This window comes from Sceloporus undulatus, chromosome 4, assembly GCF_019175285.1.
Source record: "Sceloporus undulatus isolate JIND9_A2432 ecotype Alabama chromosome 4, SceUnd_v1.1, whole genome shotgun sequence".
Classification (NCBI taxonomy): domain Eukaryota; kingdom Metazoa; phylum Chordata; class Lepidosauria; order Squamata; family Phrynosomatidae; genus Sceloporus; species Sceloporus undulatus.
Window position 1 is genome coordinate 110,700,089 of NC_056525.1, and position 14,053 is coordinate 110,714,141.

The 14,053-nt window shown below is 39.8% G+C and overlaps 1 protein-coding gene across 1 annotated transcript in view; it reads left to right on the forward strand.

Moving 5' to 3' along the window:
• The first annotated feature begins 407 nt into the window (after positions 1-407).
• The window catches only part of MFSD14A (major facilitator superfamily domain containing 14A), a 29,704-nt gene continuing 16,058 nt past the window's right edge, over positions 408-14,053 (forward strand). The window contains exons 1-4 of the mRNA XM_042463884.1: positions 408-608; positions 7,300-7,395; positions 10,133-10,195; positions 11,346-11,473. Of these exons, the coding sequence (XP_042319818.1) occupies positions 423-608; positions 7,300-7,395; positions 10,133-10,195; positions 11,346-11,473 (473 nt within the window). The 5' untranslated portion in view covers positions 408-422. The remainder of the gene's footprint in view (positions 609-7,299; positions 7,396-10,132; positions 10,196-11,345; positions 11,474-14,053) is intronic.

A 14,053-nucleotide genomic window follows, 5' to 3' on the forward strand; every position in this document is an offset into this window, starting at 1 on the left:
TGTGTGTGTGGGGGGGGGAGAAATGTAAAGTTCCTGTCAGTAAGTAAAGCTACATCTCCCTCCAAGAATAACAAGATGAATTTCAACAGGGGTAATTGTAGGGTGAGCCAGCGTGGCATAATGGTTGGCCTGCGTCTGTGGAGACCAGGGTCCGATTCCCAGCTGAGCCCTGAAACCCACTGGGCAAGCCTCAGAAGATGGCAATGGCAAACCCCCCCTGAACAAATCTTGCCAAGAAAACCCCATGATAGGGTCAGAAACTACTGGTAGGCACACAACAACAATTGTAAGGGACTGTATGTATATAGGAGAAATTAAATACACAAATATGGCAAGAGTGACACTTAGATTGAAACCAGTATGTGTGAAAAAAGACTGAGGGGTGTTAGTGGAGCCCAGTCTAAACACTAGTCAACAGTGGGATGCAGCAGCCCACAAAAACCCAATGCAATTCTGGGCTTCAACAACAGGGGCATAGTGTCCCAACTGAGGGAAGTCTTGTGTCACTCTATTCTGCATTGGTCAGACCTCACCTGGAATACAGTGTCCATTTCTGGACACCACCATTCAAGAAGGGTATTGACAGGCTGGAACATGTCCTGCGAAAGGTGAGCAGGATCATCACATGTCTGCAAATTACCCTTTTGAGGAACAATTTAGGAAGCTGAGTATGTTTAGCTTGGAGAAGAGAAGATCAAGAAATGATATGATAGCTATTTGTCAATATCTGAAAGGAAGGTGGAGCAAGCTTGTTTTCTGCTGCTCCTGGGGCTAAAAGATGAAGCAGTACATTCAGATTACAAGAAAGATTCCACCTGAACATTAAGGAGAACTTTTTACTGTAAGATCCGTTCAGCAGTGGAATCAATTGGTTTAGAGGGTAGTGGATCTCCAGCTTTGAAGGTCTTTAAATAGAGGTTGGATGGGCATCTTTCAGGATTGCTTTAGTTGTAGATTCCTGCATGGCAGGAGATTGGGCCAGGTAGCCCTTCCGGTCCTTTCCAATGCTAAAATTCTGTCCTTCTGCAATTCTAGTATTTAGATTTCTTGTTCTTAATAGCACTTTTGTGATGTGAATTCAGCTCTGTCTGGTTGGAACTTTTTGTTTTTGTGTCTGTGTGTGCTTGTTTGTTTTTTGAATTTGAGCAAGGACAGTTTCTGAGACAACTGGTGTGGCTTAATTAGTGACTGATTTGAGTCTGAGTTCATTTACTTAGTTGGCCATGAATCCAGAATTGGAATCTCAAACCCATGACTACACCAGTATTATTATTTTCTGTGATTAAGATATAAAGCATGAAGAGTACCTGTGTGCAGGTGTCCTCACGTATCAGTCAGTTGCCACCAATTAAAGTCCCCAGTGAGTGTATTCCTGAATCTTTAGGGACAGGTCTCCTGTTTACACTCTTGGCTGGATGTGAAGCAGTTTTTAGGGTGGATGTTACTATCTGAGTCTCAGCTGATTCTGGTGATTGTGGCTTTTCAGGTGGGATGTTCCAGTTTGTACCTTCAAGTGCAAGGAAATTTCTTGTGCACATTAATAGCACGTTGATTTGAGAAGAGTTCTGGATTTCAGTATCCTGTTTAGTAGATAAATCCATGTCTTACCATTGATGTGGTTGACACTTTTCTTTGAAGGAGTAAATAACGTTATCTTAAAATATCCTGTTTGTAAAAAGTAAATAACAGGTCAAGATATTACAAATTTTTTGAAGAAAAAGGGTAGAATATTTGACTTAAAAATAACCCTGTGGAATGTTTTGACATGTAATTAATTATATTTAAAGCTTATTTTTAGAATATTGTATATGCATATATAATTTTGCTTAACTTTGAGAACTAGTTTTCACATAGGTAGAACAGTTGCTCAATTCCACTGCTTTTCACCATTTTAGAAACATCATCTGTGTTTTACAAAATCACATTTAAAAGATTCTCTTCCATATACTTCACTTGTTTCTAAATCAAAAACATGTGGTGCTCCAGATTTTGCTCAATTGGAAATCCCTTGCCATTGGTTTTTTGTGGGGTTTTTGGGCTACGTGGCCATGTTCTAGAAGAGGCGAAACGTCAGGAATAAACTCTTCTAGAACATGGCTACATAGTCCGAAAAACCCACAAAAAACTAATATCTGGAAGGCTATACTGTACATTGTGTACTCCTACTCTAAATATTATTTCCACACTGAAGAGTTTAGCTGGTGCCATTTGAAACAAGGATGTTGGGTTACTTGTATCAGACTGAACTATGTGACCATGTCTGCAGGAGTTTAAAAATACCCAAGTTGAGTTTGCTATGTTTGGGGCTATACAGCCAGCTTTTAAGCTGCTTATTTCCATTTCAGATGGCATTTCAGATGGCATACCTTGGGATTGCGTGCCATTCTTTCACAAAGAATAATTAAGACAAAGCCCTATTGTGTTTTAGGGTTTTTAAATCAGCTGGGATTAGATTTATAAACAGAAATAGAAAATAGACACAGGCAGGTCTTAGTACAGAAACTGGTTATGATGGTGGTAGCTACCACTACCTTTCCCTCTAAAGCTGGGACTTAAGGCAGTTTACAACTCAAAGCAAGTACAGTATAGTTAAAACATGCACAAAAATCAAAATTAAAATGGACTTAAATTATGGACAACTAAAACCAGTGTAAACCTGACAATTAAAAATACTGTATGTGGGTTTTGGAACATGATGTCTTGAAGCACAGATGTGTTCTCTTCATAATGTTTGTTATTGTTAAATCAAAAGGAGAATCGTACATATCTCCAACACTTGTTGAACTGCAATTCCCAGCATTCCTTGCTGTTAACTGTGTAACCTAAGACTTTTAGGGGATTGAAGTTTAGCCACCCCTGGAGGATTGCATGATTCCCACCCCTTTTATAGTTGCTAAGCAGTCAGGACATGATGTCTTGTTGATTGAATTGCACTGAATGGAACAGTTTTGATAGCGCTGGCACCTTGCCCAAAAAACATGTACACTTTGGACCTGACGTTTGGGGACCTTCTGGAGATTGCCAGTGCCTTTATGAGAATGGTTGCGTTAAAACAGATCAGAGAAAAGATACAGGTTTAAGTATCAGTCTTGGGTTCGGTGTTTCTGCCTAAAACGATCCACGTTTCCTGACTTTGATTCAACTTTGCAAAGAGTTACAGAACAAGTTCTCCTCTTTATCTACTTCCTCCTGTGTATGTTCGTTCGTCTTTTTCAAACTGTTGTTGCAACTGCTGGAACTGGAATACAAATTTTAGATACTATAGACATCCGTTTCAAGGGTCGCCCCCTCCCCCCCTTTTTTTGGTAGCCAATGTCAGGTTTCTAAACAGTAGGCCAGCCTGAACTTGTGACGAATCTGTAAATTATTGTTAAAGTGTTTTTCGTTTCTTCCTCCAAAGAATCTGGGCAATTGGCTACCTGTGATGTTTGTAACCCTTGTTATGTTGCCAGTAAAGATAGTACCAGTTCCAACCTAGTGCTCTATTCTACCTGGAAGACATTGTTGTTCAGAAAGCTATTTTTTCTGTCCTTGAAGAGATGAGTCAGATAGTGGCAATAGGACACCAGACTGGGCTGTCACAGGTGGCCATGGTACATGTCAAGAATAGATGGCACACTTTACATGTAGATATGCCCAGGTTGAACCTGCTTCACTGCTAATTTATAGAGCTATGCTAGCAAGGTCAGGAGAATGTTTGTCTGTGATGCTAACAGAACCAGTATCAGATGTGGTTCAAATGTACCAACATACCATGGCTTGGTATTATGAAGATGTAGCTCATACATTCCTTCTCTCATGAGAAGTTCATAGCTTGTCTTTTTCCTGCCTTGACCAAGATGTTACTTTGCCAGTGTAGACCAGAAGATTATATTTTAGCTCAAAAGTGTGTAGGAGGAGGGAGCATACAAGTGGAGTTACCTTGTGTTTGCATCTTCATGTGCAGCTTGACTACTCAGTCCCTTCATGAATAGTAGCACTTTTGTTTATAGACATTGGTGGCTTTTGTGTTATTACATACAACTGTCATGATCAGTTGAATGTGGAAATAAACATGGGTAATGATGCTTTGTTTTTCAGTTAGTGTGTTATTCTTTCAAGTGCTGCTATTAAGAAATGTTCTTGTCATTTATGTTTAGCTTTTTAGTGCTTACTAATCTTACTATTCCACACTGAATGAACGCTATCCAAGGTACACTAAACATATCATAATTTTAAAATAGCCGAATATGCTATAGTTCATGGCAGTACTGTATGAATTCCTGGCCTATTTGTTTAGAGTAGGCCATTAGTTATGACCTATACAGCTTAGGTCTAGACCTCTTCAAAGACCGCATCTCCCCACGTGAACCTGCCAGTCCTCTTAAAATCTTCAGGGGAAGGCTTTCTCTCTGTGAGCCTCTTAGTGGCTGTTTCCACCCTTTGAAACTCCCTCCCACAAGAAGGTAGGCTGGTTCCCTCCCTGCTCTCACCTTTTCTTTTCAAGCAGGCTTTTAATATGTAACTGTACCCATGGAGGCTTCTTATTGGGGTGTTTGCTTTTGTCTGTTTTTAAAGTATCTTTTGTGAGCTGCCTTGGGTCCAATTTAGGAAAAGGCCACATATTAAATAAATAAATCAGTTTAAGGAAATGTGCTGTACAGATTTTGTATGTATCAGGAGGTGAATAAACTTTAGATCGTTTTGGCAAGGGCTTAGAAGTTACAGTTCTAGGATCTTTGTTACTAGATATATGAAACTACTTTGATATTCTGAAATATTTTACATGCCACCTTCAGTGGCTTAGTTGTTTGCAAAATCCTCTTGACTTCTCAGAAAGAAGTGTTACAGGATGCTGGCTTATACCACACGTTACATCTTTCTCACTTTGTTTCAGACCAGTGTCTTTGATATTTTCCTCTTACAAGAAGAAGGAAGTATGAGGGGTGCTTTTAGCCAGAGCGCTCCACTATATTGCATGAGCATGTGCTGGAGGTGTCAGTGTGCCTGAACACATCCAGTAGACCAATGCAGGAGGCAGAGCACATATAACTAACGGGGAGTAATTTTAGTGCTGTATTTGCTACCTTTCTTTACATGTGTATACAGCTGGCCCTCCTTATACACTGATTTTTTATTCACCGATTCAAGCATCCACAGCCTGAAAATATTCAAAAAAGTATAAATTTCAAGTATCAAACCTTGATTTTTCTATTTTATATAAGGGACACCATTTTACTATGCCATTGTATTTAATGGGATTTGAGCATACATGGATTTTGTTATTCACGGGGGTTCCTGGAACCAAACCCCACAGTTAACAAGGGTCCACTGTATATGAAACTCAACAAATGTAGGCTAGCTTTGATAAGCTAGCATGCCAGGTGCATATTTTGTGTTGCACCTTTGAAAGCCAGGGTGAGATCATATACAAAAAGATTTTTTAAATGGGCAATAATGTGCCAAACGTACCAGGGCACCCTCTACCATCTTGTTCTTATTTGGAGCTAGTTACAAGAGTCCGGGCTATATGGGTTTTCTGAACCTCTTTTCCTGGGGGAAGGGCAGAACTGTTCCTCCCCTCACCAGCATTAAAGAGAAAGCTAAGGCTTATCTGATTTTCGGGAGTCTGCCTTCCATCCACCATTGTGGGCAGAAGGGATGAGATAGTCACTTTCTGTGTAAATCTTTCTGTCCTCTAGAGAAACAGCTAAAGCCCTCCAGCTGTTGCATCTTTGTACAGTACTCCCTTTATGGGAAGAAGAGGTTATGTGGAGCTGTGATGTGAACTGTGTCTGTTTAACTGCGATTTTTCTTTGCCATGTAGATGTAGAACTTAGTCTGTAGTTTTGGAATTTAGATCATCAGGTTCTAGTTTACTCTGCTGGAGAAACCCCCAATAATACATCCATTAAAATGCTCCTTTTTATTTTACGCATTTAATACAAAATTGGATGCTTTTGTGATGTGTGTACTTACTCACAGCTCACTTCTATTTAATGTATAGTTGAAAACCTGAAGCAATCAAGATTTTCAGTTCTTAATATTTTCTCCAATAGGATTTTGTTGAAGAAATGAAGTAAATTAGAAAACTTAACACACATATCGGATACAGTGGTCCCTAGATGCAGTGGTCAGTAATAATCACTCCTAGACATTAATGTTCATCCCTTTCATAAAGGTGCTTTACCTTAACCATCATTTTAGCAAAGGACTATGGCAATCTTCTTAGTCAGGGGTGAGGAAATTCTGGCCTTCCCAATGTTACTGAATTCCAACTCCCAGAGTTCCTCACCGTTGGCCATACTAACTAGGGCTGATGGCAATTGCCATTCTGGAGGACCTCGTTTTGTCAGCCCCTAAGGCATTCTTCAGTTTTGTGCTGCTTGCCCTATCATACTGCACATCGCTGTGTGGTTGAGAAATTGTCTTCGATGGGTAGTGGATGATCGGTTTTTGCTTATACAGTCGGCCCTTCTTATACACGGATTTCTTATACACTGATTCAAGCATCCGCAGTTTGAAAATGGTCCAAAAAAGTATACATTTCAAATATCAAACCTTGACTTTCCATTTTTTGTAAGGGACACCATTTTGCTATGTCATTATATTTAATGGGACTTGAGCATCCACGGATTTTGTTATCCACGGGGGATCTTGGAACCAAACCCCAGCTTATAACAAGGGTCCACTGTATTTTGTTCTCCTGGGAAATTCAATGAAAATATTCACAAAGGACAAGCATCAGATCTTTAGCGGGGCTATTTAGGAGGTAGCATATCTGTTCATTGTAGAAATTCTTCATGTCGGTGTAATTGTATAGAAAATTTTACAGCATTAATGTTTACCCTGTGGCTACATTCAGCTATAACTCTAAAGACTGATTTGGTTTTAAGTGCCAAGGGCACCAAGCCTCATACCCTTCTGTCTTCTCCATTATACATTTTGGATTTCTCTATTCATGTTCCTTAATAAATATTCACGTCCCACTATAGCAAGCCATTGCTTATTAATATACTGGTTTGATCTTATTTGAATAGCAAAGTTTGGCTGACCAAACTGTTATTTGTGGATTTGTGGTGGTAGAACCATGATTTCTCCACCAAGTAGCTGGTTTACATTTCTAAACTCTGCTGACTGTGGGTGATGGTTTAGTTAGACAAGATCAGCTTGTCTGGAGAGAAAGAGGTTGGCGGGTGCTGCTTTGGACAGGAATGATAGCTGTTTTACGTCTTTGTATTCATTCCCTCCTCCTTGTAATTAGCATTTTTGTACATTACCTATTAAACACTCAGTTATAATCATATTTCTTCTTTTTAGCCTCAAGGAATAGGTTCGCCTAGCGTCTACCATGCTGTGATAGTTATATTTTTGGAATTTTTTGCTTGGGGACTCCTGACAGCACCTACTTTAGTGGTAAGTAGTACTTTGCTTTGCTTTTTGCTTAACAAATTTTAAAAGTTTACTTCAGTTGTTGTCTGGCTCAAGTGAGCAACATCAGTCATTAGTTTAGTTTGGACTTGTAGAATTCCTGGCGTTTATAGCCATGGAAGCAAGTGATGGCCATATATTCACACCAGTGTCTTGGCCCCTACCTTCCTTGATGCTAGAAGTTGCATTTTAGATCCTGATTAGGAAAGTTTATTGTGCTTTAAACCAAGATGTGAATAATTGGGAGGATATGTGTGGGTAGGGAGTGTATGGCCCTGTTGCTCACTTTCACTAACTAAACCATAATTTTGCAAACTGAGGATTGTGCATCCTCAGTACACTAGAAATCATCTTCTATGATTCAGTAAATTTATGCAATGACCTTTGGTCAAAAGCAGTAAAATTTGATTGATTCAGTAAATTGTCTTTACTGAAGAGATTTGCAGTAAAAACATATAGAAAAGTGTTAATTTGCCACCTTATCATTCTGATCTTAGGCCTGCATTTTTGTAAACCATTTGCATCGAAAACAGTTAAATTTGCCACTAAATAACTGTACAGTCAGCCCTTATTATATGTGGTCATCCGCTGATTGGAGCATCTGCAGATGGCACCGCCCCATTCTCCCCGGTGGCAGTGTGTGCACATGGCCATGCCAGTGTGACCATGCGCACATCACACAACCATTGTAAACAATGGGACTTGAGGTACCATAGGTTTTGGCATCTGAGGGAGAGTCTGGAAAGGAACCCCTGCAAATACGAAGAGGCAACTGTACTTAAGAGTTGGTGACAGTAGTAGAGTAGGTGCAAGTGCGGAGGACAGCTATGTCTCCTAAGCATACAGGAGCAAAAGGTAGGGTTTCACAAAGTAAAAATAAAAGAAAATGTAAGAAATGAATCAATGTTTTGTTTACCTTCCAATATTGTGACTTGTTGTTATTCATGTATTTGGCAAAAGATGTTATATGTGTGCAGAGGACATTTCATTATAGTGAGATTTGTACTCAGGCAAGCATTTTGTTCTCAAAGAAATATTCATGTAATATGTTCCTGGAAAACTAGCTCATTATGTATTTGGTGAAAGGTTTAAACAAATATACTTGTCTTTGAAAATGCTTCCTCATCTTACTATGAAATAAAAATTATAGTTGGTAGTTTATGACTTTAGTTCTTAGCTAACTTCAGTAGCAAGGATAAACATAATCCTTGAGAGCAGGGATGGGGAATACATACACCTCCCTCCTGTTTTAGTCAACATGGATAATGGTGAAGAATAATGAGAATAAGGAGCCTTGGTGGCGCAGTGGTTAAATGCCTGTACTGCAGCCATTCACTCAAAACCACAAGGTTGCAAGTTCAAGACCAGCAAAAGGGCCCAAGCTCGACTCAGGCTTGCATCCTTCCAAGGTCGCTAAAATGAGTACCCAGACTGTTGGGGGCAAATTAGCTTACTTGCTAATTAGCTTACTTGCTGTTCACCACTATGATCTTTGGAATAGCGGTATATAAATAAAACAAATTATTATTATTATTATTAACTGCAGTCCAGCTTCATCCACAGTCCAATATACACCTGTCCCTGCATTCGAGAATGCATTTCTGTAGTATACAAGCTCTTTTACTCAAACAATAAAAGCATGTGAGCCTGAATGCTCTTTTTAGTCCTGACTGCAGTAGACCCATTGAATCAGTGGGATTTGCTTCTATATTGACTAACCATTCAATAACTGTCCCAGTGCGTCTCCTTGAGTTAGGAGCAACAAGTATTCAAGCCATGAATACGTTTAGAACTTCCAGTGACAACCTCCTCTGACTGCACAGTTCAAATATGTTTTTGGTCAGTGAATTTCTTGAAAACTACATTCTTGTACTATGAACTGCAGAGGGAAACATCCAAGCATTTAAATTTGAGTGAAAACCAGCTTCTCATGTGAGGGTTTTATAATCTATTTGAACATTGCCACAGTTAACCCCTAGGTATTCTCACCAATCCTATTTTTTTATTTCTGTAGATTTATGCTTTGCCTATCCAGTAAACTATAAGACTTGATTTTTCTTTCAAATTAATTTTGTGAAGCACCAAGAATACACAATCTCAAATTCTGTGTGCAGAAAAGACCTACAGAATCACATGACTGCAAATTCTGCAGGGTGTGCCAAAAAAGATAATGGGGTTAACAAGCAAATTCTTGATTAATGTTTATTCCTGTATGTGCATAGTAGCTGATGCTTATTGTGTACTGTTCTGTAGTCATAGAAGAAGATCTGCACTTGTTATCCAAATGGCATGTTATACTAACTCTTAAAAGTTTTCCTGTGCTGAAATTCTGTGGGCGTGGGCTGCACATCTAAAAGGCTAGAGAAATGGGACTTCTGCCACATGAGGACATGCCTCATGGTTGCAGGTTTTTTGCCTAATGTGGGTTTTAGGTGCCTCAGCAGTTGCAGGTTTTTTATTAGAAACATATTCCTATTGGAGTACTACAGTTCACTATGTATTATGTTGTAAAGCTGCAACCTCTAAAGTAGAAATAAGCCATTCTTCCCCTTCTTTTCCCCTTCTTACATGTAACATTCCCATGTACATAACAGATACCGATACGCTTTTTTCAGTGCTACATTAGCATTGCCAATCACTTTTTGCTATGAAGGGAATCAGACTGTATGTTCAATTTTTATAAGTTCTCCACTAATATGACATGTGCATAATTATTTTACAGGTTCTGCATGAAACCTTCCCAAAGCACACATTTTTAATGAATGGCCTAATACAAGGAGTAAAGGTAAGATCAAACAAGTGGTTTATGCCTAAAATACCCTACATCATCTGATCTCAGTGTGCCACTCTTCTATAATTTGCTTTCAGAAATCTCTCCATTAGTATTCAGATATTCCTGAGTACACTTTCGCAACACACAAACACAAATGACCCATACAGATCCTATCTTGTCAGTTTTGCAACATCCTTCCCATAAGATAATACTTGCTCTCCAACATTCTGTTGTATGTCAGAAACAGTTTCTTTTCCATTTATCCATATTTAAACATTCCTGTCATCCTAATCTTCTCCTTCATTGGCCACAGACTGCCACCACCACTTTAAACTTTCTCCTGAGTTTGCTGTTCTGGAAAGATTGCATGTTTAACTTGCTCTTCAGTTTCAGTTGAATGGAATGACAGTCTAATGCCAAAGGTACACATTATATCATTGTTGAGTCGGTAACTTTGTCTTATTACGGAGATTATTTCATTGCCTTGAAAATGGCTCAGTAACTTGTAGAGTGTGCTGCCAGTTACGCTGGGGATTCAAAATGTTGAATCAGTCTTATGTCTGTCAATCCTGCCATTGACTGTCTTTATACAAGACCCTGTGCACTGAAGACATTCTTGTGTCTTTTACCCATGACAAAGTTATAGGCTAAATTGGTTTCATTCTCCATCCCATCTACATAGATTCAACTCCTTTTACAACTACACGAGAAACTGTAGCCCACAATTTGACATACTAACATAAAACAGCAGCATGAGTTCTGAAGGTAGTCTGATAGAGATCTAGTGTATTGCTATTTTTTCCTAAAGGATTGCTAGGAATTCTTCTGGTGCTGCACTATTTGGGAGGAAAGCAGTGGGTGGGGAGAAGAATATCATTTGAAAAGCTTGCCTGTCACTTCCACAGTTTGCCTCTTTCAGGTCTTCTTATCATTGACACATTCCTTACTGTTGGCTCCCCTAGAATACAACTTTCCTGGCTTAAAAAGCAGACCAAGTGGTAGATACAATAGCAGATAGATCTGTAACACCGTAACAGCTCCTAGCCCACCTATCCGCACATTGCTTTGGGTGTGTATCAGGGTATTAAGCCTTTCTACTCCCCCCCCCCTTTTCAGTGTGTGTGTGTTTCTTTCACTTAAAGTATTTATATTTATTTCACAGGGCTTATTGTCTTTCCTGAGCGCCCCCTTGATTGGAGCTCTGTCTGATGTTTGGGGCCGAAAATCCTTCTTGCTGCTAACAGTATTTTTTACCTGTGCACCAATTCCACTTATGAAGATCAGCCCATGGTTAGTGTTCTGTTTTCCATTAGGTCTTGGCCATGGTAGTTCTGTGCATTTGATGTAAGTCTAGTTTAAATGTCAGCTTCTTCAGTTTGTTTTGACTGTTGTTGTTCAAGCTCGGATTGGTCCTTTTGGCAGAGTGCCAGATCACTTACCAATGAATGCATTGTGTGTGGCATAGAAAATTGTCCTTGGCTTCCTTGCTTGTTTTGCTCTGGGCAATACTGGAGAATAATAAGGAAACACTGTTGTTTTTGGTACACTTCAGGCTTTCCTGGAGTCCATTCTCTGGGCATAAAGTACAGATCTAGTTGGTGGGACTCTGAGATTTCTCTTTCTTCAGCTTTCTGTACAAGATTTTGTCACAGGGTTTCTTTTCATACCGAAAAGATATAGAATCATAGAATTGGAAGAGACCAGAAGGGCCATCCAGTCCAACCCCCTGCCATGCAGGAACTCTCAATCAAACCATCCAGCCTCTGCTTAAAGACCTCCAAGGAGGGAGACACCACTACTCTCCGAGGGAGTGTGTTCCACTGTTGAACAGCCCTTACTGTAAGGAAGTTCCTCCTAATGTTGAGGTGGAATCTCTTTTCCTGGAGCCTGCATCCATTATTCTGGATCCTGTTCTCTGGAGCAGCAGAAAACAAACTTGTTCCCGCCTCAATATGACATCCCTTTAAATATTTAAACAGGGCTATCATATCACCTCTTAACCTTTTTTTCTCCAGGCTAAATATCCCCAGCTCCCTAAGTCGTTCCTCATAGGGCATGGTTTCCAGACCCTTCACCATTTTAGTCGCCCTCCTTTGAACACACTCCAGTTTCTCAATGTCCTTTTTGAATTGTGGTACCCAGAAGTGGACACAGTATTTCAGATGGGGTCTGACCAAAGCAGAATATAGTGGCACTATTACTTCCCTTGATCTAGACACTATATTTTTATTGATGCAGCCTAAAATTGCATTGGCCTTTTTAGCTGCCGCATCAAACTGTTGACTCGTGTTCAACTTGTGGTCTACTTGGACTCCTAGATCCCTTTCACATGTAGTTTCATTCAGTCAGGTGTCCCCCATCCTATATCTGCATTTTATTTTTCCACTCTAAGTGCAGTACCTTACATTTCTCTGTGTTGAATTTCATTTTGTTAGCTTTGGCCCAGCTTTCTAGTCTATTCAGGTCATTTTGAATTTTGATCCTGTCCTCTGGTGTATTAGCTATTCCTCCTAATTTGGTGTCATCTGTGAATTTGATAAGTATGCTCCCAATTTTGTCATCTAAGTCATTGATGAAGATGTTATTATTATTATTAAACTTTATTTCTAGAGAGCTGTAATTATACACAGTGCTGTACAGAGTCGGTAAAATTAAGGAGTAAATATAAAAGCCTGCCCAAGGCGTACACTCTAAGATAATAACAATTAAATAGAGGAATAGATAAAATTACCATGTAGAAAAGTAAAGACAACTTAAAAACATCAAATATAAAAGTAGATCACATCACATCAAACATTATCAGACAGCCAGATGACAATCACAAATTCCCTGAGAACGCTTCCCTAAACAATATGGTTTTCAGCTCAGCCTTAAAGCAGGTTAGGGAAGTGATGAGCCATGTATGCAGAGGAAGAAGGTTCCAGGAATGAGGGGCAGCAAGAGAGAAGGGACGGATCCGGGATGGGGCAGAGAAAATCCTGGGTTGAGAGAGTAGACTTTGGCTACCAGAGCGGAGAGTGCGAGTAGGGATGTAGGGAGAGAGAAGATCAGTTAAATAAAGAGGGGCCAGCCCATGCAGGGCTTTAAAAGTGAGTAGCAAAAGTTTGTACCTGATGCGGAAAGGAAGAGGGAGCCAGTGAAGGGAAGACAACAGAGGGGAGACATGATCATAACGGCGAGCGAGTGAAATAACGAGTGCAGCTGAATGCTGAACAGAAGTTAATGGGTGGAGGTGAGAGAGAGGAAGCCCTGCCAGGAGGAGGTTACAGTAGTCTAGTCGTGAGACCACTAAGGCATGGACCAGTGTCTTTGCAGTAGAAGCTGAGAGATGTGGACAGATTTTGGCGATATTATAGAGAAAAAATCTACAGACTTTGGCTGTAGTCTGGATCTGGGGGATAAATGACAAAGAGGAGTCAAAGATGAAACCAAGACTACAGGCTTCCTGGACCGGCTGGATCGAGATGTTATTTTTTTTTAAATATTTTTATTAGATGTAGATTGGAAGTTACAAACAAGCTATTTGTCATTGTTTATCGTCATCAATCTTATACAGTGGTACCTCGGGATACGAAATACCCAGGTTACGAATTTTTCGGGATACGAATAAATCCCATAGGGATTTATTGTTTCGGGTTACAAAAGTTTTTTCGGGTTACGAAAAAACTCCGGCGCTGTTTTAAATGGAGCCGCGGCAGAGCCGCGGCTTTTTTCCCCATTAGCGCCTATGGCAATTCGGCTTACGAAGGTTTTTCGGGTTACGAAATTAGCCGCGGAACGAATTAATTTCGTAACCCGAGGCACCACTGTATATCATGTTATATACAGAAAACAAAACTAGTAGTTTAACAACCAAGACATCCTCTTGTT